Source organism: Talpa occidentalis, unplaced genomic scaffold, assembly GCF_014898055.3.
Source record: "Talpa occidentalis isolate TD23 unplaced genomic scaffold, MPIMG_talOcc4v2.1 talOcc4.2, whole genome shotgun sequence".
Lineage (NCBI taxonomy): Eukaryota > Metazoa > Chordata > Mammalia > Eulipotyphla > Talpidae > Talpa > Talpa occidentalis.
The window spans coordinates 37,311,150-37,337,237 of NW_023602073.1; the positions used below are offsets into that span (position 1 = coordinate 37,311,150).

General features: G+C 52.7%; 1 protein-coding gene and 1 long non-coding RNA gene across 5 annotated transcripts; one reads left to right on the plus strand and one right to left on the minus strand.

The window, feature by feature from the left end:
- The first annotated feature begins 1,075 nt into the window (after positions 1–1,075).
- LOC119252040 (patr class I histocompatibility antigen, A-126 alpha chain-like) lies at positions 1,076–7,905 on the plus strand. Of its 3 annotated transcripts, none has more exons than XM_054698172.1 (7): positions 1,076–1,164; positions 1,470–1,748; positions 1,939–2,214; positions 2,790–3,065; positions 3,186–3,302; positions 3,577–3,609; positions 3,718–7,905. In XM_054698172.1, the coding sequence occupies exons 1-7, from the start codon at positions 1,101–1,103 to the stop codon at positions 3,780–3,782; spliced, it is 1,110 nt and encodes a 369-aa protein (XP_054554147.1). In that variant the 5' UTR covers positions 1,076–1,100; the 3' UTR covers positions 3,783–7,905. The 3 variants fall into 3 exon arrangements, with proteins under 3 accessions (XP_054554147.1, XP_054554148.1, XP_054554149.1); XM_054698173.1 differs by having other exon boundaries at positions 3,743–7,905; XM_054698174.1 differs by having other exon boundaries at positions 3,746–7,905.
- Positions 5,031–8,963, minus strand: LOC119252043 (uncharacterized). 2 transcript variants are annotated; one of them, XR_008552856.1, is made up of 5 exons: positions 7,578–8,963; positions 7,405–7,445; positions 6,855–7,240; positions 6,237–6,371; positions 5,031–5,593 (listed from the first exon to the last, which is right to left on the minus strand). It is a non-coding gene; the product is annotated as an uncharacterized LOC119252043 (long non-coding RNA). The 2 variants fall into 2 exon arrangements; XR_005126705.2 differs by having other exon boundaries at positions 5,586–6,371.
- Positions 8,964–26,088: the final 17,125 nt, after the last annotated feature.

Here is a 26,088-nt window from a genome sequence, read left to right on the forward strand (position 1 = left end):
ACTAGCCATAAACAAATGAGACTTTAGCATGAGTCAGCTAAAGAGATTCCTGACTTTTCAGGAATCTGCCCCATGCCCCGACCCTTGTCAGACGACAGTTGTAGCATGGCTCCCAGCATAATAACATCTTTTTGAAAGGTTTTATTCTAGTAAAGTAAATATTTAAAGCTATAACCCACATAAAAAATTATACATGGGATCCATAATAATTTGTGAGACTGCAGAGACATCTTGAAAGGAAAATGTTTGAGAATTGCTGACCCAGTTCCTGGACCTGGATTCAGGGAGGCAACAGTGTGACAAAGGTCTTGGTACAGGAGAGGAGGGGGCAGCAAAGTCCCAGGTCTGGGCGGGGGTGGGATTGGGGGTGTGGCTCTCAAGGTCTTGTTGAGGGGAAAAGGATGTCCTTAGCTAATCCCATGCAGGCTTTGTGGACTCCACCCCCACTCCAGACCAAAGCCATCAGGACATTGGGAAAGACAAATCCTGTCACCACCTAAGGGAAGGTTGCTGGAACCTGAGGGTGGGGTTAAGCAGCCAGGTTTGGTATAAAACAAGACATGTGGGCTTTGGAGGGCCCCCATATTGGCTCTCCACCAGCTCGCTTTGCCCGGCCAGCTCTCAGAGTGCCATTGGGTTTCCAGGTCTGCGGATCGGGTGGGACGCATTAAAGACTTTATTTCCCTATTTTCTCCCTGAGTTGGACATTTCCTCATTTCCCTTTCCCTTGTAAATAAGCCTTTTGTTAACCTTTTGTGTGTGCCTGCAGTGGAGTATTAATAAGTCCCTTTTAAGCGCGCGGGTAGGGACCCACAGTCAGGCAACTCATTTTATATCGGGGCTGCTCAGTAACAGTCTCAGTCCCCAGGGCGCTGTCTGGGGCTGGAAGTTACTGTTGGGGTTTCCTATCACCCCAGTTTCGCTCTCTGTTTGTGTCGGCTCCTCCCTCCTGGATACTGGTGACTCACCCCAGGGCTCACTCCCCATTGCCTGGAGGTCTCCGGAGCAGCCAATCAGCAGCCCCGCGGCTCCCGTTCCAAAGCCCTCACCCACCCCCGGGACTCCGTCTCCCCAGCCCGGGTGGGGGCGCGTCCTGGGGGATGGGGGGCGCAGCCCTCCTGCTCCTGCTCGCGGTGGCCGCGGCCCCGAGGGAGACCCGGGCGGGTGAGTGCGGGTCGGGAGGGGACAGGGCGCTCCCAGAGGCGGGAGCGAGGGCGCGGGCGGGGGTGGGAAAGGCGCGACCTCGCCGCCGCCCTAGTTGTCCCCCACCTCGGCCCGCCCCGTCCTGGCCCCTTTCCGTCCCCCGAGACCCCAGCCTCCTCTGGCCCCCCGAGTCCCGGCCATTTTCGTCCCGCAGCCGCTTTTCACTCTCACTCGTCTTTCACCCACTTTCTGTCTCGTGGGCGCCCCCTGGGACTCGAGCCCCAGAAGGGGAGAAGAATAGGCCGGGTCTCCCCTCCCGCCCCCAGGCCCCCACTCCCTGAGGTTTTTCTCCACCGCGATGTCCCGGCCCGGCCTCGGGGAGCCCCGCTTCATCTCGGTGGGCTACGTGGACGACACGCAGGTCGGGCGGTTAGACAGCGACTCTCCGGGCCAGAGCGCGGAGCCGCTGGCGCCCTGGGCGGGGCAGGTGGAGCAGGAGAAGCAGGAGGAGTGGGAGGAGGAGACGCGGATCCTAAGGGACAGCGCACAGTGGTTCCGAGCGCAGCTGGACTCCCTGCGCGGCCTCTACAACCAGAGCGAGACCGGTGAGCTGGCGCGGGTCCGGGCCGGGTCAGCACCCCCATCCCCACCCACGGGGGTCGCTCAGGGTCTCCCCCTCCAGGCTTCTCTGCAACCTGCCCGGGAACAGCCCGCGGGACTTTCACCCCCTTTTCATTTTGTTTTAGTTTATTCCGGGCGGGAGGGGGTGCGGGTGGGGTGACGGGGCAGGGACAGGCTCTCACACCTTCCAGAACATGTACGGCTGCGACATGGGGCCCGACGGGCGCCTCCTCGGCTGGTATGAGCAGTTCGCCTACGATGGCACCGATTTCCTGGCCCTAAACCCGGACCTGCGCTCCTGGACTGCAGCGGACACGGCCGCTCAGATCACCCTGCGCGAGTGGGAGGCCCGGGGTGAGGCAGAGAGATTCAGGAACTTTGTGGAGGGCAGGTGCTTGAGGTGGCTGCGCACATGCCTGGAGTACGGGAAGGAGACTCTGCAGCGCACGGGTAAGAGGGGCCTGGAGGCCTCCCGGTCCCCCCCTGCCTGGAGTCACTGCGGGAAATGAGTCCTCTCTCTAGTCCTGAGAGGGGGACTCCCCTGGGTTTCATGTTCTGCACTAGAGAGACTCCCAGAGACTCCGGCTTCTCCTGAAGGACAGTGAAGGGATCCCGTCTCTCCTGAGAAAGACAGACAATCCCTGACATCACACGTCACCGGGTCCTTTTGACCAGGGGCCTGTTTGAGAACCACGAGTTTCTCTCTCAGTCTTGTTTCTGGTCTGAGAACATTGTCAGTTATGTGATTCCTGCTTTTCTGTGTCATTCACCTTCCACCCAGGTCAGGAATAAAAAGTCTGTGTTCCACTCCCTCTGCTTCATCCTACCCTGGGTTTTCATCCTCATTCTAGAACTTTCTAAGGAATAAGAGAATCTCACAGATTCCCCCAGATTAGCCTGTTTTTTACATTTTATGTTTCTTCCTGCCACACCGGTTGTCTTGTCCATTGTGAGGATGGCCTCATGAGGTTTCTTCAGTGTCCATGGAGGAAACACAAAGTGAATTTTCTGATTTACCACCTCAGATCCCCCAAAGACACGCATGACCCACCACCCCTACAATGACCATGAGGTCACCCTGAGGTGCTGGGCACTGGGCTTCTACCCTGCGGATATCACCCTAACCTGGCAGCGAGATGGGGAGGACCTGACCCAGGAGATGGAGCTGGTGGAGACCAGGCCTGGGGGAGATGGAACCTTCCAGAAGTGGGTGGCTGTGGTGGTGCCTTCTGGAGAGGAGCAGAGATACACATGCCACGTGCAGCATGAGGGACTGCTGGAGCCCCAAGTCCTGAGATGGGGTGAGGAGGAGGATGTGGGCACAGAGGCTGTTCTCAGGGCCATCAGGAGCCCTTCTGGAGAACTTCAGAGGGTCACAATAAGGTCTGGGGCTCAGGGTATGATCTTCTCTTCCCTTCCAGTGCCCCCTCAGTCCTTCATGCCCACCGCAGGCATCATTGCTGGCCTGGTTCTCCTTGGAGCTGTTCTCACTGGAGCTGCAGTGGCTGCAGCTGTGATGTGGAGGAAGAAACCCTCAGGTAGGGAAGGGAGTGGGGGGATCTTGTCCACTGGGGCTTTCAAGTCCCAGGGAGAACTTGCCCTACCTGGTTAATGGGAAGTACCATCCTCACATATGTGTGGTACCCAGAGGGCATTTGGTCCCCCTCACCTCCTTTCTTCATTTTTTTCCCAGTCCTAACCTGGGTCTTTACTCACAGCTCTGGAAACTTCCCTGATCTGCAGGATTAAAAGATTCCTTTAGGTCTTCTGACCTGACCACTCCCTGGTCTCACATGATGTTTCTTCCCACAGGAGGACAAGGAGGAATCTACACTCAAGCTGCAGGTAAGTGTGGATCAGCGGTTTGATCTCTGAGCTCCTGGGGACAGTGTAAATGGACTCCATGGGAGAGTCACCCTCATCACTCCCTCCTGTGGTCTCATTTCTGACCAGGTGTGTTTTGTTCTCAACCCGGCAGCAGCAGTGCCCAGGGCTCTGATGTGTCTCTCAGCCCCTAAGAATCTTTTACAATGAACCTGATGAGATTCCTGTTCTGCACACCCTGGACAGCACCTGGTATTGTTCAGCATTTGCATTTTCAGTCTCTCCTAGGTGTGATGGTATCACTGTTGTTCTTAACTATGATATTGAGCATCTGTTCATATTTTTACTTTTCTATGACTAAAGTTGCTGTTTGTAAGGAAATTTTGTACATTTTTACAGATGAGGTGCCATTCATTTATTACATTATTTTTGTCCTTATTAAAATTGGGTTATTTCTTTCTGATCAGTGAGTTTTAGGCATTATTTGTAGATACAGTCCTTTATCAGATTTGTGATTTGCAAATGTTTCCCCCCACTCTCTGACCTGAAATCCTTTACTGATGGGAAAACAAACACTATTGCCCAGACAGGCGCATGGAGATATATTAGAAGAGAAAAGATAAATTGCTAACTGGTTTTGAGCAGACATTGGCTGACTGGGGTCTTGGGGATGGAGGGGAATGACTTATGTTTATCCTTGAGTGTTGTTTAAATGTCCTTGTATGAGCATGAAATATGCTTTCTAAAGTAAATTACACTTTATTCCTCAATTTATAAAACTCTTCATACATCATGTCTAAATCACATGTTAAGACCAGACTGACACGTTAATTACAAGTGATGGACCTGCATGTCACAGTCACAAAGTCATGATTTCTCTCAGGGTTCACTCTGGTGTTGTCCATTCTCAGGGTGTTGGACAAATGTATAATGACCTGTGTCCACCATGAGAATATCATGCAGAGTATTTTCACTGCCCATAATGCCTTCTGTGCTCCAAGGAAGCAAAAGCAAAAAGAAACCAATAGAATCACATCAGACTAAAAAGCTTCCACATAGTGAAGGAAACTAGCATTAAAATGACAGGACAATATCAAATCGGAGAAACTATTTGCACATCATCAATCCAACAAGGAGTTAATATCCAAAATCTACAAAGAACTCCAAAACAAGAAACAACTCAAAACGGGCAGAGGAGCTAAATAGGTACTTTTTCTAAAGAAGACACACATGTGGCCAATAGGTACATGGATAAATGCTGGTCATGTGCGGTCAGGAAAATGCCAATTGAAACCATAATGAGTTACCACCTCACACTGTGAGAATGGCCCATTGAAGGGTGTGGAAGAAAAGGAACTCTGGCACATGGTGGGTGGGAATGATGTCTGATCCTGTTAGTGGGCAGAATGAGGGGTTCCCTGGACCCTGAAAACCGCACACTCTATATGGGATCTGCCAACAGCTGTATAAAGACAAAACATACTCTAAAGCATAAGACCTTCAATGGAAAAGAACTTTAATATAATTACTATAAAATAGAGAATCAGTGCAGTAGAGAGAGAGAAGAGAAAGAATATAGTTAGAATAGTTCCCAAGTGAAGCACCCAAAGTTACCCGTCCCCTCATGGGTAAATGCCCAGCCAAACAGGCTTGGCACAAAGCAGGCCCACTGGGGCCCAAAGGCCTGCCACAAGGCTAAGGCACCTACTGGTAGAGACCCATGGGAAAGGGTCAGCCTCCCGATGGGTCTCTCATTCACGTTTTTGTCTTTCACGTGTCTCTTTCCAAGTCCCCAGCTCCCTGGCACAAGTCCAAGTGAGAAGCAAGTGTGGTTTCTTCTTCACCTGTCTCTCTGCTCCATGCGCCTCCTCCAGTCCTTTCCTCATCTCACTCCACGTCTTCCTCCTCTTCCTTAGCTTCTCGTCCCTGCTCAGCCCCACCTTTCCTTGGGCAGGGCGGTAACCTGGAACCTCTCTTTTCTATGGATAGCACATTGGTCCTGACCCTATAGAAAAAAAAAAAAATGAAGGTTCCTCAAAATAGACCTGTCACATGGTCAAGCATCCCATTCCTTGGTATTTATCCAAAGAAGGTAAAAACACTAATTCCAAGGAATATGTGCCTCCTATGGTCACTGCAGTGCTGTCTACCATAACCAAGCGATGAAGACAACCTTAGTGCCCAACGGCAAATGAGGGGATAAAGAACACAAGCTATATACACAATGGAATACTACTCGGCTGTGAAAAAGATGAAATAATGGATTTGCAACAACATGGATAGATATGAATGGGATTGTGCTAAATGAAATAAGTTTGAAGGGGAAAGTTAAGTACTGGATGATTTCATATTTGTAATATAAAGAAACAAAGCAGGGACAGATGAAACTAAACCAAAACATACTCTATATATATGACTACAGAATGGAAGTTATGGGCTGGGGGTAAGAGTAGGAAACAAAGTAGGAAGAGGGCCCAATGGGCTATGGTTAAGACTGTGGGTGCCGTTAGTGTGGGTGTGATGTGGTAACAAACATCTGAAGAGGTGTGACCCTCGCCTCAACACATGCAGTGTGTAAACCAATGCTGACCTCAATTGAATAATACCGTGAAGGTAAAAAGAAATTGTCTCCTCCATCAGTCACTGACCTCAGGACTTTGCCTTTACCTCCTCACTGTCAAGCAGGCTGAGGGGCTGGTTTCCCTCAAGGTCAGAGGCAGGAGGTGCAGGGACTCCTGGGGCTGCTCAAACACTGCTGAGTAGAGACACTACAGAGAGGGCGGCTGTGAGGGGAACCAGAGACAGAGGGTCAGAGTAACCCCAGTGCTGAGTGAGGGTCTAGTTCCCAAGGAGAGGGGAGTATGTATGTGGGTGTGTGTGTGTGTGTAAGAGGAATGGCAGGATAAGATGATGGGAAATCAAATAACATCCAGCCCCAGAATAAATTAATTCAAATCGCACACAGAGTAAAGTGTGTCAGAACAACACCTCTGTAAATACAGGTCCATGCAGAAGTAGCTTCTGAGCAGGACTAAAAAAGCATTGGACCTGAAGAAGAGGAGGAGGTTTAGAAATATCTCATGGTTGCCTTGAGATGTAAAGAGCTGGGCAGGACCCCTCCCCCCAGCCTGGCCCCTGCTAGGATGTGGTGGCATCTTCACCCCTGACAGCTCCCTCCCCCAACCCCAATGTTCATCTCCTTTGGAGTCATCTGTATATGTACATATATGTACACGTGTAATGCCAGCTTCTTCTTAATTTCCCACCTGTCTGGGGCATTCAGGTGGTTCCCATAGCTTGGCTACTGTAAATAGTGCTGCAGTGGTGACAGGAGTGCAGGTCCCTTCACAGGAGAGTATTTATCCTCTGTGAGTAGATCCTCAGTGTAGAATTGCTGGGTCCAATGGCAGAACCACATTCACTCTTTAAGAAACCTCCGTACTGTTTCCATAAGGGCTGGCTCCGTCTTTATCCAAAAACAGTGCACGACTGTCCCCTTTTTTCATCCTTGCCAGCACTTGTTGTTTCTGGTCTTTTGGATATGGGCCGTTCTTGCAGGTGTGAAGGTTTAAACCAGGGGATCATAAAGCCACACAATATGGGCGAAAAGAAATCCTGTAACACTCAGGCCTACGGAAGGCTGTCTAATACCCTGAAAGAAAATAATGATGAAGAAATTCAGGTGAATTACCTCAGTGTTAACAATATCAATGGTCCATTGCATTCTCAGGATGTCCTCCTGAAAGCATCCCCATAATCTTGTCCCAGCCACTGTGCCACAAACCCCAGCCCCCCAGCAGTCTTCGAGGGTCTCACCTTTAAGGTCTGAGATACACTTCAGAGCACTGGGACTATGGCTGGTGGGGGAGAACACATCAAAACTTGGTCAGAGATGAGACCACAGAAGGAACTGATGAGAGTGACTCCCCCATGGGCTCCATCTACACTGTCCCCAGGGGCTCAAGGATCCAACCCTTGAACACACTTACTTGCAGCCTGAGTGTAGCTTCCTCCTTGTCCTCCTGTGGGAAGAAGTATCATGCGAGACCAGGGAGGAGTCAGGTCAGAAGGCTAAAGGAATCATCTAATCCTGCACCACAGGGAAGTTTCCAGAACTGTGAGTAAAGACCCAGGTCAGGACTGGGAAAAATGAAGAAAGGAGATGAGAGGGGACTGAACCAAATACCCTCTGGGCAACACACGTGTGTGGATGGTACTTCCCATTAACCAGGCAGGGCAAGTTCTCCCTGGGACATGAAAGCCCCCAGTGGACAAGATCTCCCCACTCCCTTCCCTACCTGAGAACTTCTTTTACCCCCTCATACATGAAGCCACCTTGTGTCCAATGAGCACACCAACAAAGAAAACCAAGCCAGAAATGAGGACGACAGCAAGGATGGAGAACTGAGGAGGGGAAACTGAAAGGGAAGAGAAGGTCAGACCCTGAACCTGAGGCCTCAGTCTGACCCTCTGAAGGTCTCCAGAAGGGAGAAGGGCATCCTTCTGATGCCCCTGAGTCAGCCGTGTGCTCACATCTCCCTCCTTACTCCTTCTCAGGACTCGGGGTGCAATCAGCCCCTCATGCTGCACATGGCATGTGTATCTCTGCTTCTCTCCAGAAGACACCTCCACAGCTGCCCACTTCTGGTAGTTTCCATCCCCCCTCCCTGGCCTGATGTTCACAAGCTCCATTTCCTGGGGCCATGTCCTCTTCATCTCCCTGCCAGGCCAGGGTGATGTCCGCAGGGTAGAAACCCAGGGCGCAGCACCTCAGGTTGACCTCATGCCCAGAGATGGGGTGATGGGTCACATATGGCGACTGGGGGCCTGAGTGGGAAGAATCAGAAATTTCATGCTTTGTGTTTCCTCCATGGACACTGAAGCAGCCTCATGTGATCATCCTGCAGTGGACAGAACGGTGAATATGGAGGGAGGGGCACAAACCCCAGAAACCAGCCTCATCTGGGAGTCTGGTATAGCAGGTGAGAGCCCTGGGTGGGATGCAGGTCTCTGAGCATTTTGTTGCTGACCTGGGTGGAGGGTGATGACACAGACAGGCAGGAGGGAGATCTCCAAAAATGCTCTCTGACCAAAAAACAAGATCTCGAGAGAGAAACTCATTGTTCCTAAGATGGCTGCCGGTCAAAAGGATCCTGTGAAGGGTGATTTCAGGGGTGGTCTCCCCTCTTTCTCAGGAGAAACTGGATTCCTTAACTGTCCTACAGAAAAAGTAGCAGCCTCTGGGCCAGTCGCCATCCCAGAGCTGGAAAACGTGGCCGACAGCTCCCTCTCTGGCCAGAAGGGGGCGCTTCCTCACCATGATTCCATTTCCCTGCGGGGTGCGCGCCTCAGGGAGATCAAAGGCCCCGCAGCCCTCTCACCTCTGAGCTGCGGCGCCTCCTTCCCCATCCCCAGGAGTCTGGGGGCCCCTCCACGCACCCGCCCCCCAGGCTGCTCCCGTCCTGCTCTGCCCGACCTTCCCCCTCCCCCTCGCGCCGGGGAGCTGAGCCGCGGGCCCGCCGGGTCCAGGCGCGCAGGTCCCCGCCCAGGGCGCGTCCCCGGCGCCTCGTGGGGAGCTGGTCGTGCCCGCGGGGGAGGCGCCGTCGGGCCCCGCGGCGCAGCCCAGCGTCCTCTGGACCGTGGGAGACCCTGAGCCCGGCCTTCAGTCACCCCGTGGTCTCCTGCCCGCACCCGATCTCCCGCCCTGAATAATCCTGAACTTAAATAAAACCTAAAGGGTGAAAGTCCCGCGGGCTCTTCCCTGGTCAAGAGGCCTGGCAGGGGCCACGGCCTCGGGGGTCACGGGGCCCCGAGACTCGGGGCGGGGGGCGGGGGCGGCTCTGGCTGCGGCGGCCGCGCGGGGCCTCCAGGAGCGCTTGGAGCCTCCGCGCCAAGTGTCTGCGGAGCCGCGTCTCCTCGCCCGACCTCCCGCCCCGCCCGCCCGCCCGCCCAGGGGCCCGCGGCTCCGCGCTCTGGCCCGGGGAGTCGCTGTCGAACTGTAACAGGGTGGTCCCCAGGAAAGGGGGAGGTTCCCTGCCCCACCCAAGGGAGGGTGGAGCTGAGCAGGAAGAGGAGAAGCTGCAGAAAAGACTGAGGAAGGAAGGAAGCAGGATGGAGCCAGGAGACCTGGAGGAGGCACATGGAGCCTAGAGACACGTGAAGAAACTGCGCTTGCCTATTGGTCATGGACTGGGTGACACAGATGTGGGTGAGACCGTGGGGAGGTGACAATGGCAGCTTTTATCTTGATGTTGATTTTGCTCTTTTCCTTCTGGGCTTGTCTGGTTGTTTCTGACCCTTTTCTGTGGGTCCCCACTGGAAGATGCTTTAGACTTGTAGCAGGCTTTGGGGCCTTGCTCTGGGCCGATCCCAAATGGATGGACTTTTACCCACGAGGGGACGGGTAACTTTGGGTGCTTCATTTAGAAACTAGACTCTTTGCCTTACCTGTATTGTTTCCTAGTTTTATTAAAGATCCTTCCCATTAGTCTCATGTGTTTTGTGTTGATGCGGCGGATGGCAGAACCCATTTAGAATAGGCAGGTTTGCGGGGTTTGGGCTGCCCCTCTCCCTGTCCCATAACACCATGACCAGCACTGCTGGGGTCTGGGGAGCTTCTGACTCCAGCCTGGTGGGTGGAGACTTACCTGGGCAGGCAGTGATGCTGACTGGTTCTCTGGGAACCTCCAGGCACTGGGACTGAGAACTGGGGAGGAGTCACAAGTGTCCAGGGCCCAGCACAGGTGGTGGAGACAGAAGGGAGGCTAAGGGGGCAGTGGGGTATCCCCAACAGTAACCTTCCTGCCCTAGACACAGCCCTGGGGCCTGGAACTATGAGAACCAGACTAGGGTATCTGCGGCTTTGCTCTGCCCCTTCCTCTCCTCACCCCAAGCTTCCTCACCCTGTCTCCGTGACCCAAGCGCTGGGTCTGGGATTCTCAGTCATTTTCCATTCCGGATCCGTGTCCAGTCATACAGATTAGGGAGGACGCCAAGTATAATCTTGTTTAGGAGGTATCGCTCCCCATACTTACCACACTGGGAATAAAGCTGAGTTTGATCATGTAGCTGTTTCATTTAGAATAATAATAATAATCCAATGCCTGTTAATAGATAATCAATAACCAATGCCTGTTAAATAACTTCTTTTAATCAGGGCAATGGGAAGAGTGGATCTTTCACGTGTTTTATGTTTGCAGTTGTCTTTCTTGTCTGTCTCATTGTTTTTTCTTGTCTGTCTCATTAGAAGACAGTAGGATTTTCATGTTTCCTTCTGCATTTAGCTGTGGTTCTGGTTGAAGTCTATGAAAAAATGTCTACAGCCTCACACAAATATGTTGAAGTAGTGTTTTCACATTATTGTGAATATTCCACTTGGATACTAAATTAAATCTATACAGCTGGCATTTTCTCCCAGGTTATTTGCAAAGTGAAACCTGAAACAATATCATTAAATATTTCTTATTCAGTTACATTTCCATAGTTCTCTCTTGCATAAAACTAACTGCAGTTAGTTTTAATGTGTGATTTTTTTAAAGTAATATATTGTTCCACAAATTATAAAGCTCTTCAATGTTCATTACACTGGAATCAAATTATTTTAAAGAATTTATTTTATTTTTCACCACAAATCCAAAAAGTAAAAGTAGTACTGGAAGTTGTCAAGTTAGTGATGGGACACAATTTTCCATGATTCTGTTTTTTTCTGAGCACTTGCATTTGGTCAAGGTGAAGTGACTGTCAGTTAGCAATTGTCAGTTGATTTTCTTAAAGGAGCACACACTCATGTTCAGGACAATGTCTGTCTAATTAACCGAATCAAATAGCCACAGATTTTGTCATTCATTCCTTCATGTGCAGATGTAATTGCCTACAAAAAAAAACCTGTCTAATTCATCGCATGCAAATATTTTCCTTGGCACATGGTAGTTGGGGACGCAACAGGAGTGTTGTGTGTGCACTTGCGTGTCATCGCATCAGGTGCTGTAAAATGTGGATTTGAGGATGACAGAATAATGAAGATAATTTTTAATGCTTCAACCAAGACACTTTGAAATGAAACTGGCTTGGAGTTGTGTTTCTGAGGTAAGTAGTTGTGAAGAATAACTGCAGTTAGTAATATAAGCTCCATTTTTAGTAAGTTTTACCTCAGCAGATGTCAAAATAGTGAAAAAGCCAATGGTGTGTAAGTGACATTTAGAAAATAGTTTTGACTTTGTGGCTCCTGTGACAGGCTTTGGGTGACTTCAAGGGTTCCACAACCACACTTTGAGAAATGCTTTTCTCAGTGAACCAGGGAGCAGCTCCCAAGTGTTCTCTGCCTTTGTCTCCTCTTCACTTGCCAGCATCCCTCTCCCTGGTTGGCTCCCGCCTCCCCAAGCTGCCTCCCCTGCAGATACAATGGCAGCAGAGAGAGGACCCTGGAGACATGGAGCTTGCCCTGTCGTGAGAGATGGACACTGAGTAAAGGTGACAAAGACACGTGTAAACCTGACCTGAGCCAAGGGCTGGAGCGTGTTTATTATGAAAGTAGAACAGTAGGAGTGCTTCTATTATTTTAAATAATATCAAAAGATGTAAAAAAAAAATAAAAACAGGGCCTCCGTGGGGGCATAAGGTTTAAGTCTGAGTGCTATCACTTCTTAGACCAGAGTTTGATTCCTGGCCAGGGAGCAACCCACATGGGGCAGCAGACCTCTCCTGTCTCACCCACTACTCCCCTCAGCAGTGGATTTCAGTGGATTGGCCTATTCTGCTCCCTACTCTGTGTCTGGTGAATCCTCTCACCCTCTGTACCTCTGGCCTATATCCCAGTTCTCGTATGCATAAATAAATTAAAAATGAATCTAAAAACAAAGAAACAAAAAATTACATGCAGCATCAAGTACAAGATCCATCTCAGAACCAGCAAACAGCAGAGGCTGGGGACCCAGTGGTGGTGTAGGTGAAACAAGACAATGGGGCACTCAGTCAGCAGGAGTCAGGCTTTGTCGTCAAATGAGTTTGATGTCAAACTAGAGAGGGTCAGTCCACCATCCAGTGCTGCCAGGCCAGGAAGCCTTGGCTGGTCTTCAGCCCCAGCCAGTAGTCAGGCACCACCTGGGAGACTCAAGGGATAGCTTAACCTAGCCCTTTGTTTAATTTCTCTATATCCATATCTAAGTGACCTTTTTGTCTTTCTCCTTTGGGCTTATGTCTATTAGCTCCATCCATGTTGCCCCAGATGGCATGAGTTTATATTTCTTGATCAGTAGTATTCTATTATCTGTGTACAACCCCTTCCACAGCTTGGCTACTGTAAATAGTGCTGCAGTGATCAGGGGGTGCCAGTTTCCTTTGAAGTAGTGTAAGGTCCTCTGCTGGTGTGCTGGCACCTGCCACCCTAAAGGGAGCTGGAGTCTCTGAGAGCACCTGCTTACTCTGCACAGGGGGTTCCAGGAGGTTAGAAGTTCTGCAAATAGAACTTTTTTCTTTTTTTTATTTATATAAGCACTGGGTAAAGTCAGAAGCGCGGGAGGGTGAGAGAATTCACCAGAGCCAGAGCAAGGAGCAGAATAGGCAGAAGGACCGAAGTACATTGCTGAGGGGAGCAGCGGGTGGCAGGAGAGGTCTGTCGCGCCATGTGGGACCCTCACCGGTGGTCAGGGATCGAGCCAGCAAACCCGCGCTGCAGAGGCTGCGGGCAGCAGAGGCAGCAGCTTCACAGCCCAGCACTCAACCGCTGCACCACCAGGGGAGGCCCCCAAGGTGGTTGTTTCCAGACTGAAGTCTCTTGCAATTGTGCACACGGTTGAGAACCACATTAATGAGTCCCCTACCGGGCACTATCCTTCCATCGGCTCTAGCCTGTAGGCCCCTATCGTATGGGTACTGTATTGCTCCAGCCCTTGGTTTTGGCTTTGGGGCTTTTTGGCAGCTCTCTTGTCTTAGAGCCTGGGCAGGTGGGTGCCACTGCAGCCTATCCTGGCATCCCATCCTCATGCCCTGTGACTACCCTTTTCAGTTGGGATCCCAGCCTGTGTCAGAGACACCAAGTGTTAAAAGCTCTTTGTGAGCTGCTGGACAACACCAACAACAAACAGCTCTTTCAGACATGAGGCCCAGAGACTTTGCTCCTTTCCGGTGATGTCAGACTGAGGACTGGAGTCCCAGTCTCTGACAGAGGTCTTCATCTTCTCTTCCTCCTGCAGAGGTTGGCTAATGGGTGCTGCTTGTCTTCTTTCAGCTTCTGGTCCTCCTTTCTTGAGAGGCCAGGAACAGAGTCTTCCCCTTCTTTCTTTGGAGGTTGGAACAGAGCCCCTCAGCTCCCTCCAACCCTGGCTTATATCACTCTTTAGGGTGTCCCAACATCAAGTCTGGTTGGACTATTTTTCTTTTTTTGTGCAGAAGAACTGAGGTATTGGCCAGAGGTATAGAGTGAGCAGAACAGGCAGACTGACTGAAACACACTGCTGAGGGCAGCAGCTGGCAAGGCAGGAGAGGTCTGCTGCGCCTTGTGGGTCAGCTCCCGGCCAGGGATCAAACTCAGGCAGTAGTGGTGATGGTGCCGAGACTTAACATCTAGGCCACCAGGGAGGACCTGGACCATCTTCATCCTTGGCTGACTGGACCACTTAGCACCAATCAGCTCAGAGCTTGCATCTAATTGGTCCTGCCCATAACCCAGGAAGCATGCAGAAAAGGGCAGTTCTGAGCAGCAACTGCTACAACGGACTTGTGGTGGAGCAGCAGAGTGGAGACCACCGCTGCTGCTGGCTCCCGCCACCAAGTCATCTCCCAGATCTGCACCCACAATTGCGGGGGACAGGCACGGGCCCTTCTTCCTGAGGCAGCCACTGTGGGACTTTGCCACCTGCCCAGGCCCCTTCCTTCACTGCAGCAGAACTGCTTTCTAGTGCTCTCTGAAGTGAAGGATGCTGAGGCTCAGCCCTGTTCAGTGAAGCGCGACCCAGAGCCAAGTCTGGAACCAGGATGTCTCCACGTCTCCTCGTCTCTCCCCTACTGGCTCATGTCTCCAGCAGGGAGGTGACCTGCAGTCCCGAGGAACCCACCACTCCATGTCAGAGCCTAGGGCACAGGTGGTCACAGACATGGCAGGACTGCAGGGTCCTCAGTGCCCCCCAGCCCTGAGTTGGAGCTACCTCTGTCCTGGCCTAAGGACCTCCCTCCCAGAGGCCTCCAAGCCCTTCCCAGCTAGTGCAGGCCTTACCAGCTCCTTCAGCTCTGCCAGCTTCTCCCACAGCTGGCCAAGTTTCATGGCCAGCTCGCTCTTGGTGTGTTGCTCTGTTTGGAGCGAGCCGGTCACCTCCATATTCTGATGGGCCAGGACAGACAGAAGAAACAATGAGACGCCACCCAATACAGCTGGAGAACCAGAGCTCAGTGTCCCCTCCCACATCAGGAAGAGGTCATCCCCCAGCCCAGGGCACCCTAGGCTCCTTACCTTCTTGCCAAGCGCTCTCTGGGCTCCGAATCCGATCATCTCCTGCACCCACCCTCTGCCCGGGACTCCCACGTCACCTACTCTCCACGTGGATGAACCCTGCCCACCTCTACACATCAGTCTCAAAGGCCACCCCCTCCAGCCTCCAGACCCTTCAGAGCCAACTGCTCCCTCAGTTGCCACATCCCACCTTGCCGCCTAGCAAAGTGTCTGCTGCCAAGGGCCCATGGGAGATGGGTAAGTGTCCAGTTGATTTTTAAAAGACAGTGGGGGAGGATGTCCCAGCCACTCATCTCTGGTGAACCTCACGCACTTGCAGTTCTGCTACAAAACTCACCTTAGTCCTTGCACCTGTAACAAAAGCCCCCTTTCTCCTAAGCCTGCATTTCCCACTCCTAAGCTAAAATGAATTCATCACTTTGAAAAATCAACTTCAGTGTGGACTGTTGGTCTTTGCGGGACATGCCCAGATGGCAAGCCCTGTGTTTGGGGCGGGGGTTTGAGGCTCTCCCAGTAGGACGGGCCCCTGAGCATTCACCCTGGAGGCTTGGAAGGCCCAAATCTCACACCCTGCTCTGGAAGCTCTTCCCAAATGACCTCTCACCCTTCACGGTGTATTGTATCTTCACCAAGATGATAAAGATGTGCGGGAAGGAAAACAACGATCAACCAAGCAGGTGAAATAGCAGACGTGGACACACTGAGGGTTACTGATGGCAACATAAAATCAGCAGAGGCCAAGTACCCCAAGCAGACAAGCCTCGTGCATGCACGCTTGGAGAGGCCAAGCCAGAGAGGGGGTCTCGGCACGGCCTCACCTTCCTCCTGTCCAATGGGGGGAGCGCTACCCCATTGGAGCGGTTAAGGTCGGACACCAGCACCTGCAGAATATCCTGAATCTACAGGAGGTGAAAAGAGAAAAACAAGGGCAAGGGGAGGCAGAGAAAAGCAGCTTAGAGAAGACAGGAAGGTCAGAGAAGAAAAGAGAGCAGCTCTGGACAATGGATGCTGGAGACATGGGTGAGGGATCATACCATGACCTGAGCCATCTTTCCAAACGGCCACTCACCACCTCGCCTGAGACAGAAAGCAACGTGAACCAAGAGATGGATCAAAGATACCAGATCAGTCTGGAAGACACTGATCTGGCCCAAAAACTTCATCTTCCAGGTGAGGAAACTGAGGCCTGGGAAGGACGTGACTTTCCCTGGGATCACCCAGCAAGCAGGCGGCAAAGAGGACTCCCACCTCAGAGGTCACCTAATCCCAAGCACCCGGGGCTCATCTGTGCTGCCCTAAAGGGAGAGGGTGTCCTCACTGACTGGCTTCCCCTTGAGGCTGGGGATGAGGGAAATTGCCAGAGCAAGAAGTCCATAGCGACGCCCTGTACTGAAGGCTCACTGCGCACCAGGCCCCGCACAAAGGGATGAATGCACAGTCCTCTCACGGATGCTGCCTAGATTTAAGTAGAACTGTGGCACCCTGACTCACAGGTAGACAGAGAGCTTAAGCAGTGTTGCCCCAAATCAGATCCCCAGCAGTGCTATGGAGAGGCCACTGTCAGACCCGGTTCTTACCCACTTCTTTCATGTTCCTCACGTCTCACTCAGTTGACCCTGGAGCACCCCTCTCCCAGGAAGCCTGGCTGAGCAAGATTTACATCTTCAGATGACTTACAACCACTGGAAGTGGTTGTCTCTGGCCTACTGCCATGTTTCTTCTTTTTTTCTTAACTCCTGCAGGAGACCCCAAGGTGTTTTTCCTTTGGTAGTCTCTCAACTGCGGAGAGGAAAAAGAGAGTTGAGGCTCACGAGAACGGCAAGCCCCTGTACTCACACCCCACTTTACAAGTTAGATTTGCCATCTGACGTCATGCCACCAACATCTCCACCAGGTGCTGTGAGTAGTCCCCCCGTCCCATCCTCCCAATGACAGAAGAAATGGACTGATGACATGGTTTAAAGAAAAAATGTTTAGGAATTTTCACTCAGTCTTCAGACTCGAACTTCTGGGATGCCATGACTCAGTAGCTGCCAGCAGGCAGCGCTGCTCAAGCTCCTGCACCAGTGGATGCTGATGGCAGGAGGCAGTGAGGGGACAGCCAGGGGCACAGCCAGGCACATTTCAGAGCAATCTGTTACAATCTCACATATGTCTGCATACATACATTAACACAGAAGGCTTTTTTTTCTCAGGAGACTCAAGCAGAATTGATGCTTCAGTCGCCTGTTTATCCTGTGGTGAGCTGAGCAACCCATGTTGAGACGACTGGGGGAAGATTCCCAACTGGGAAGGTCAGTTTGCTGGGATCTGATCCACAGAGGGTAAACAGATCACTCCAAAGAGCACTGATTGGGGGCACTCTGGCCCCAGGGTCATAAGGAATTAGAATGTGAGATGGAGGAGTCAGACAAAAATTGGAAAGTCTCCGTGGAGAAGTAGAAACCCCGCAGAAAACCAAACTAAACAATTCTTCCCAGTGTCTCCCAGAGCAGTTGCCAGCGTTTCAAGTTTACTAGGGAAGCGTAGGCTTTGTAGGCGCTCAGTGTTTAAAGGTGGGGTACAGTACAGAGCAAGCGAGCCTGAACCCTCTCCCAGGGTCGGGTCCCATGGTCTTGGGTCCCCTTCAAGTTGGTAATCTGCAGCCACAAGAGAAACCTGAAAGGGGGTTAGTCCTGGGGGGCTGGGGCAACAAATCAAGCACCCAGCTCTTGATGTGACATAAGGATGGTTCCCAGGGATTGTGAGGGAACTACATTCCACCCCTTGCCCCTCCACACACATTCGCCGCTCCTCTTTGTCCTGGGCCAGCCCGTTTATGAGAACCCCTTCTCTAGGTGCTGCTCCCTCATTACTGCTCTCTGGTCTGGCAGAGAGCCAAGGGGGTGGCTCAGGCCTGGTAATGAGGGTCTTCTGCAGGGATGCGATAACGTGGGTGGAGAAGGAGTTGGTCAAAGGTGGTAGGAGACATTTCCTGAATGTGAGCCTGTGTGAATTTCAGGAGACAAGGAGCAAAAAGAAAAAAAAAAGTAAAGTCATCATTAGTAGTGGCCCCAAGAGTGGGAGGAGCCATGACACTATAGGATTTTGAAACCATGTCAGCGGGGAATTGGAGCCCCCACTTTCCCTTTCCATGTCTTTGCGTAGTTTCATGAAGGCTTCCACATTTTGTTCTACAATCTTTGATTCATTGATACAATAACAACATTCTTCCCTGAGGAACAGGCAGGTGCCCCCCTTGTTAGCCGTTAACAGGTCCAGAGCCCGCCGGTTTTGGAGCATGGCCTGTGCCAGGGCGGGGGAGCTGTCTTTGTGATGATGCTAAAGACACAGAGGTTTTTTCTAAGGAGGGGTAGATACCTTTAACCGAAATGTTAGAAGTGCAGGAATGAAAGCCGACAAGGGCATCAGTCGGATAGCAGGGGTAGCTGTGATTGGAGTCCCATAGAGGGACTGAGAGTTTGGGAGTCTGGCAAGCAGCGTCTGTAATCTTGGTCATAGTGGTATTGAGATTAATTGGAGCTGCCGCCAGTAGAGGCCTCTGAAGGGAAGCACAGAGGAAACCAGAAAGGTATTAGATCCAAAAGAGTTATGTAGGAATAGTATAGCGTTTTGTATTTTACGAATCCAGGTTGAGGGTGTCTCCGTCTTTTCTGATGATGTTAGCTGATTTTGTAGGACTTGCTCTGAATGGAGGATGTCCTGGGAGACTTGGACTGTGGCATTTTGTGTCGGGACATAGTCCCTTGAGATGGGAAAGTGTTGCCACTGGGTAGGAATGCCAGCCAGTGTACCCTGAGGCTTGGACTCCCTGTACCCAGCGTAGGTCCCAAGGACCTGAAATAGTATAGTTAACTTGATTCGTATTGAAACCCGTATTATGACAGATGGAGAGAACATTCGGCCTTTGTCTGGAAGGTGCACTGTACATGACGGGCAAGGGCACCCCCCATATTCTTTGTAGGTATTCTTGCAATGATCTAAGGTTTGATGGTAAAAGAAAGAAAACATGGTGTTCATAGTGTTGTTAATTGATGAAAGAGTTAGGGTGAGTGTGATGGGTGCTGTGCATCCGGCCTGTGGGCACTGTGCAGTACCCACCAAGTGGGTGGTCTCCGTGGATCCTGAGACAAAGGTCTCCCTAACTTTGAATTTCCACACATAGGACACCGAGCTAGGGGAGATTTTGACAAGAAATGCGCATCCTAGTAGGACCCAGGTTACAACATACATACTGTTTGTCTTCGGGCGCACGTTTGACCCGAGAGAGATGGTACCAGGAGGGGTCTCCCAGAGGTGTTACCACTATAGGCGTGGTGAGAATGACTGTGTGCGGACCAGTCCATGGAGGCTGCAGTGGCTTTGGCTGAAGGGATTTGAGCAGAACTTGGTCTCCTGGATGCAGTGGTGGGGAAGGTCAGTTGAGGAGGTCGAGATTCGGGCAGGACTGGGTAAGTACCGGTCTGCATGTTCCTGGAGCAGTTGCAGAGCTCTCAGGAGAGTTTAGTCAGGTGACCCTTGATTAGCCCATTGGCGCGCTCCACTTTCCCTGAGAATTGCGTGTGGTGGGGAATGTGAAGCTTCCAGGTGATACCCAGAGCTGCGGAGACCTGCTGAGTAATCTTTGAGATAAAAGCTGGACCATTGTCAGATAGGACAGATGTGGGGAGGCCAACGCATGGGATAATGTGGTTAAGAAGGGCCTCGGTTACCCCCTGAGCCGTTTCTCTAGCTGCGGGGAAGGGCTTGACCCAACCTGTTATTGTATCAACCGTTGTGAGCAGATATTTAACTTTTTTGTGAGTAGGGAGGTGAGTAAAATCAACCTGCCAATCCTGTCCGGGTAAGTGTCCACGCAGCTGGTGAGCTGCAGAAGAAGGAGGTTGGCGAATTCCCCCTTGAGGTGATCCACGAGCACCGGTTTGACGATGGGAACACAGCTGCCAGACTTTTGCATTCAAGGAGGGGTGGAAGAGCGGACTCAGGATTTGGCGTTCATTAGGTTCCTAAGTCGGAGTGATGGAGGGGACAGATAGAGAGAGAATAGGACCAGGATCTGCAGCAGAGTGAGTTGTGGGAGCCCTTGTTGCTGCATCAGCCTTGTTATTCCCTGTGGTCACGTAAGAATTGTCCGTGTGGTGTCCTTCACAGTGGATCATGGCGACTTCAGTTGGAAGCTGCAAGACCGCTAGAAGCTTAAGGGCAAGTTTAACGTTCATGATGGGGGACCCCTGGGTGGAGAGGAACCCCCTTTCCTGCCAAATCGCAGCAGGACTGTGAGCCATAAGGAAGGCATATGTTGAATCCGTATAGATGGTGACTTTCTTATGGTTGCTGAGGGTGAGGGCCCCTGTAAGTGCTCTGAGTTCTGCCTTTCGGGAGGTGGTTCCTCTGGGCGGCTTTCCTGCCTCGATGACCTGATCGAGAGTAACCATGGCCTAGGCAGCCCTCCGCTGACCTCTCGCACCTTCGCAAGAGCTGCCGTCTACAGACAGAGCCCAGTAGGCATCTGACCAAGGGGAGTCGGCCAAACCCAGTCTGGAGGTTTGCATTTCGCCCAGGATTTCAGGGCATGAATGAGCGGCAGAAGGGGGGCCAGAGACAGAAGAGGGGCTGGGTTGAGAGAAGTTGACTGAGTGAGACTCGCCAGAGGGTTTTCGATAAAGAGCACGTGGAAGTCCTGTGAGCGGGCAGGAGTGAGAGTGGAGAGCGGGCGGGGAGACAGGGGGGCCTGAAGGTGGTGCGAGGAATGTGCTTGGACAGGTCTTCCCAGAGTAAGTTTGAGGGGTTCCCGGGTGAGGAGAGCCGCCGCCGCCAGGGCTCTAAGGCAAGGTTGCCAGCCCCTGACGGTGGGATCCATCTGCTTGGAGAGATAAGCGACAGGGCACAGGGCTGGGCCCAGAGGCTGGGAAAGGCCGCCTGCCGCCATACCCCGACGTGCGTCTGTGCACAGGAGGAAAGGCTTTTCTGGGTCAGGAAGGCCAAGGACAGGTGCCCTAAGGAGGATATGTGTGAGTAAAAGGAAGGCCCTGCGGACCTCCCCGGGAGATTGGAGAAGTCCTTCGAGGGAGGCTTTTGCTGTGTCATACAGTGGCTTGGCTAGGAAAGCAAAATTAGGGATCCAGTGACGGAAGAATCTGACCAAACCTAGGAAGGAAAGGATTTGTTCTGCCGATTCAGGGGAGGGAAGGTCCCGGATGGCCTGTTTGTGGTCCACCGTCAGCTGTTTGGAGGAAGGAGTTAGTCGAAGACCCAGATAGACGGCTGTGGGAACTGAAAGTTGGGCTTTGGACGGGGAGACACGGTATCCTTTTGAGCCCAGGAAGGTGAGGAGTTGTGCAGTGTGTTGCTGAGATTGTGGCAGAGAAGGTCTGCAGAGGAGGAGGCCAGCAACATATTAAAGGAGAGCCCAGAAAGGAGTTGGACTTACCTGCTACCTTGACTGTTACCCTGGGCTCCTTGAAGTTTATCGGGGTCGATGAGTCCGGGCCTCTTCAGTCCTCAGCTGCCAAACCGAAGACCGCCGGTGGCAAGAGTTGCAGGGGCTGGAAGGACTGGTCCACCGCAGCCAGGCATGGAGGGACAGTCACTTTTCCAGTGACCCTGGACGTTGCAGGTGGGGCATGGTGCTGGCAGGGGTTGGGGCATTGTCTGGACCAGTGGCCTTCTCGACCACATTTGAAGCAGGCTCCCAGCGGTGGTCGGTTGGGGGCCATGGGGCCCGTTGTCGTCCTCTGTCGGGCGGCAGGCACTGCGGTGGTTGGAGGAACATGGCCTGGCGGTCTCAAGGCCCTACTGTAACAGGGTGGTCTCCAGGAAAGGGGGAGGTTCCAGGTTCCTTGCCCCACCCAAGGGAGGTTGGAGCTGAGCAGGAAGAGGAAGAAGCTGAAGAAGAGACTAAGGAAGGAAGCAGGATGGAGCCAGGAGACCTGGAGGAGGCGCATGGAGCCTAGAGACACGGGAAGAAACTGCGCTTGTCTTTTGTTCGTGGACTGGGTGACACAGATGTGGGTGAGACCTGTGGGGAGGTGACAATGGCAGCTTTTATCTTGATGTTGATTTTGCTCTTTTCCTTCCGGGCTTGTCCGGTTGTTTGTGACCCTTTTCTGTGGGTCCCCACTGGAAGATGCTTTAGACTTGTAGCAGGCTTTGGGGCCTTGTTCTGGGGCGATCCCATATGGATGGACTTTTACCCACGAGGGGACGGGTAACTTTGGGTGCTTCATTTAGAAACTAGACTCTTTGCCTTACCTGTATTGTTTCCTAGTTTTTATTAAAGTTCCTTCCCATTAAAGTGTCATATGTTTTGTGTTGATGCGGCGGATGGCAGAACCCATGTAGAATAGGCAGGTTTGCGGGGTTTGGGCTGCCCCTCTCCCTGTCCTATAACACTACCAGGGCCTGAGCTTGAAGCCCAGCCTTCTGGAGACTACGGAGTTCCCTCTCTGCCCTGTCCTGTTCCTTCCGGTTTTTAAAAACTGTCAAGGCCATATTCAGCAGATCCTGGATAGGGGTTTGAGGACAGTCCTCAGCCTTCTTTAAAAAAAAAAAAAAAAAAGATTTATTTATTCATTTACACTAGAACCGAGGTCCAGGCCAGATACGTGGGAGGGTGAGAGGATTCACTAGAGACAGAGTGGAGAACAGAACAGGCAGACTGACGAAATACACTGCTGAAGGGAGTAGCGGGCGAGGCAGGAGAGGTCTGCTGTGCCATGTGGGACCCTCGCTGGCCGGGCGGCATGGAACCGGCACTGCAGAGGCCTCGGAGAGACTCAGAGCGCGGCGCTTTGCCATCTGCGCCATCAGGGGAGTCCTCTCAAACTTCTTAAGCTTCTATTAATGTCAGGAGCTGACTGAGATATAAATGGGTAGCCAGAACTGTTGAGCCTCCATTTGAGTCAGGGTCAAGCCTGGTATGGCGCTGGAGCGCCTCCGTCAGGCGACTAAGGAAGGCAGCAGGGTTTTCTGAGGCAGACTGGGTGATCTTCCTGAGCTTAGCAAAATTTACACTTTTGTGCACAGCCGCTTGGAGACCAGCTAGGAGACAGGTAATAAAATGGTCTTGGTGAGCCCTGCCCCAGGGGCCCTGCCTGTGTCAGTCTGGTAGCCCCACCCCAGCTCTGGGCTGGGAACTGCTGCAGAGCCTGGGGCCATGGTTGTGTCAGTCACAGGGACCTGATCTGCTTGGTCTTGGGCAGACCTAAAAACCTGCTCCCTTTTGTCAGAGGTCAGGGTGGAAGAGAGGATCACATGTAATCATGACAAGTAAGGTCACAGGCTTGGGTAAGACAAGGAAACTCTTTGGTGTAGGTGGTGGGATTGTTAGTGAAAGAGCCAAGAAGCTTTTCAGTCTGGGAGAGACCAGACAGAGAGGAAGGACCATGGACTCTAACTCCTCCTTCAGTCCCCGCCACTTCCCTAAGGGGACCCAGAAGAGGACCACCCAGAACGGGTGTGGTGGCTACTTAGGTGAAAAAAAGAGGGGAGGCCTGATTGGGGAGCTGGAGGAGGTGAAGACTGAGAATCTAGAGGATCAGAAAACGTTGAAGTGGGTCCAGAGAGGGGGAGAGTGAGAGGAGTCTCAAGACTTGGAGAGAGTGGCAGGTTTTCAGGAGGGAGGGGCTGGAGGGGGGCACGGGAGCACAAGAGAAAGCCAGCCTGGCCCTAAGGGATCTCTGACCATTTTCCATTGCGGTGACAGAACTCTTTAGGTCTGTAAGGATCGAGAAGTCAAAAGCGCCATGCTCGGCCCGTGGGAGCCATTGTCCAATTGGTATTGAGGCCACGCAGCGCTGCAGTAAAAGATGAGACGCTTAGGGCGTATATGTGGCCTAAGCCCCAGGGGACCGAGGTTTGAGAGAAGGCATCTGCCGCGAGGGTGATAGATAAGCTTCAGTCAGAAGTTGGCTCTCAGAGAGAATTTGATTCCTGTATTGGTCACACACACACTTAAGTTCATACAGGCAAGCCAACCCCAGGTTCCCAAAGTACCTCCGACTGAAGACAGCCACTGAGACTTGTCTTACCCGGGCCTTCCACCTAGGTGGATGTTCTCTGGCTGTGGAAGTCTCTAGGCTCGAGGACCTGCAGGGCAGATGGTCACGCAGGGTGTTGAGCTGATAGGCCGCTTGTACCGCTGTCAGGGAGCAGGCCGTCAGGGAGCCTTCTGTTAGGGGGAAATGATGTCCTGAGATAATCCCATACAGGCTTTGTGGACCCCACCCCCACTCCAGACTAAAGCCATTAAGACTCTGGGAAAGACAAATCCCATCACCACCAAGGGAGAGTGGCTGGGACCTGAGGATGGAGTTGGGCAGCCAGGTTGGATATAAAAACCAAACACGTGGGCCTTGCTCGCTCTCTGGCTCGCGATCGCTCGCCTCCTGGCTTCACAGCTCCTGGCTGGCGAACAACTCTGAGAGCGCCATTTTGGGATCCTGATCGGCGGATCGGGTAGGACTCATTTAAAACTTTGTCTCCCACTTCTCTCCCAGAGCTGTACATTTCCTCATTTCCCCTTCCCTTGTAAATAAACCTTTTATTAACCTTTCACGTGTACCTGCAGTAGAGCATTGATAAGTCCTTTTAAGCGCGCGGGTGAGGACCCACAGTCAGGCACCCCGTTTTGTATCGGGGTTGCTCTACAACAGTTCGAAATTCATGCTGGGGGTGCAGCCCCCATCCCCCTATGTGAGTGTGCTGCTGGGGCAGGGCAGCCACCTTGGGAGCTTTGGAACCGGATCCACCACAGGGCAGAGGAAGTCTGACCCCTCCTCCTTATTGTGGAAACTGAGTCGCCTTCAGGAAGGCTCTGGTTGTCTGATGGCTTTGGAAAGCCTGAGGGTCCAAGCCACACCCTCGTCCCACAGCCAGCTTGCAACCAGGCAGGTCACAGAGCGCCTTGCCCTCCGTGCCTGCTGTTGCTGTTCCCGCCAGCACAGGGCCACGGCAGTCCCTGTGCCCCAGGTGAAGCACCGAAGCCTGCCTGCAGGCCCATGGACCTGGGCCTGTTGTTCCATAGTGTCACTTCTCCCTTTTCAGCCAGGGGACCTCAGTGTCGGCTGACCTGGGCAAGTCGGCTTCTCTGAGTTCTACCCAAGCTGGTCAGTAAAACTTGCCCCACAGACCTGCCTGCCCCCGCACACCTACACTGATGCTTGCTCTTCTGCTTTTCCACACCAGGAAGGGCCCAGCCTCACCTACACGACCTGTGGTCCCCCAGCCTGCTGAGGCTCCCCTCTTAGACTTATAAGCCTGTGGCCACTAGCATCTGGCCTCCTGCCCTCTCTGCCTCCCCAGGGTCCATATGGGGAACTACTGTGCTTTCTGCCTACCCCAGGGAGCCCCCGGTGCTCCCTCCAGCCATCCTCTCAGCTCTGCCCTCCCGGGGCAAACAGTGGTATTCCCTGTCTTTCTCCATCAGAAATGGTGGAGTCACGTGGGGCCCGAGGCCGCCTACTCCTGACACTAAGGGTGACCCTGGGCTGGTGGGTTGAAAGACAGGGGAACAGAGAGGAGGGAGCCGGAGGGGGCCGATCACATGTCTGGCCCACGGGTGCACTGTCTCGTGTGTGTGTGTGTGAGAGGCCGGCGAGTGAGCAGGGAGAGGCTCCAGCTCCTGCTCCTGCATCCCCCCTCCCTGTCCCCCTCCCCTCTCATCCAGAACCCCTGCCCACACCCTCCCCTGCTCCGTCTTCCCTCCCCACCTCCCCCCTAGCGCTGCAGCCCAGGCTGCACCTGCCTTCCCAGCTCTCCCCCTTCTCTGCCCTCCCCCGTTTTCTCTCTGCTTCTCTCCAGCTGCCAGCTGATCGGGTCAGGCAAGTCCACCCCATCCTGAGAGCCCCAGGGCCCCCTTTGGCCTCTAACCAGACCCCTCCTCTTCCTGGGACACCTCTCTTCCCGGGCCTGCCTGGGTGACTGTTCTGTGACTTGGCCCCCATCCCCCATGTCTCCCCCTTCATCTGTGACTTTAGTCTGTTGTGGTGGTGAGCTGACACCCCAGGCGTGACCTCGGTGACTCTTGTGCCCCCTCGGTGGTATTGCTCCTGCCCTGC

Bases quoted from the DNA above. Each gene is read 5' to 3' on its own strand.
- LOC119252040 (XM_054698172.1), top strand. From the start codon at position 1,101: ATGGGGGGCGCAGCCCTCCTGCTCCTGCTCGCGGTGGCCGCGGCCCCG. The intron at 1,165-1,469 runs GTGAGTGCGGGT...TCCCGCCCCCAG, and splicing joins CCCGAGGGAGACCCGGGCGG to GCCCCCACTCCCTGAGGTTT. The intron at 3,610-3,717 runs GTAAGTGTGGAT...ATTTCTGACCAG, and splicing joins AATCTACACTCAAGCTGCAG to GTGTGTTTTGTTCTCAACCC.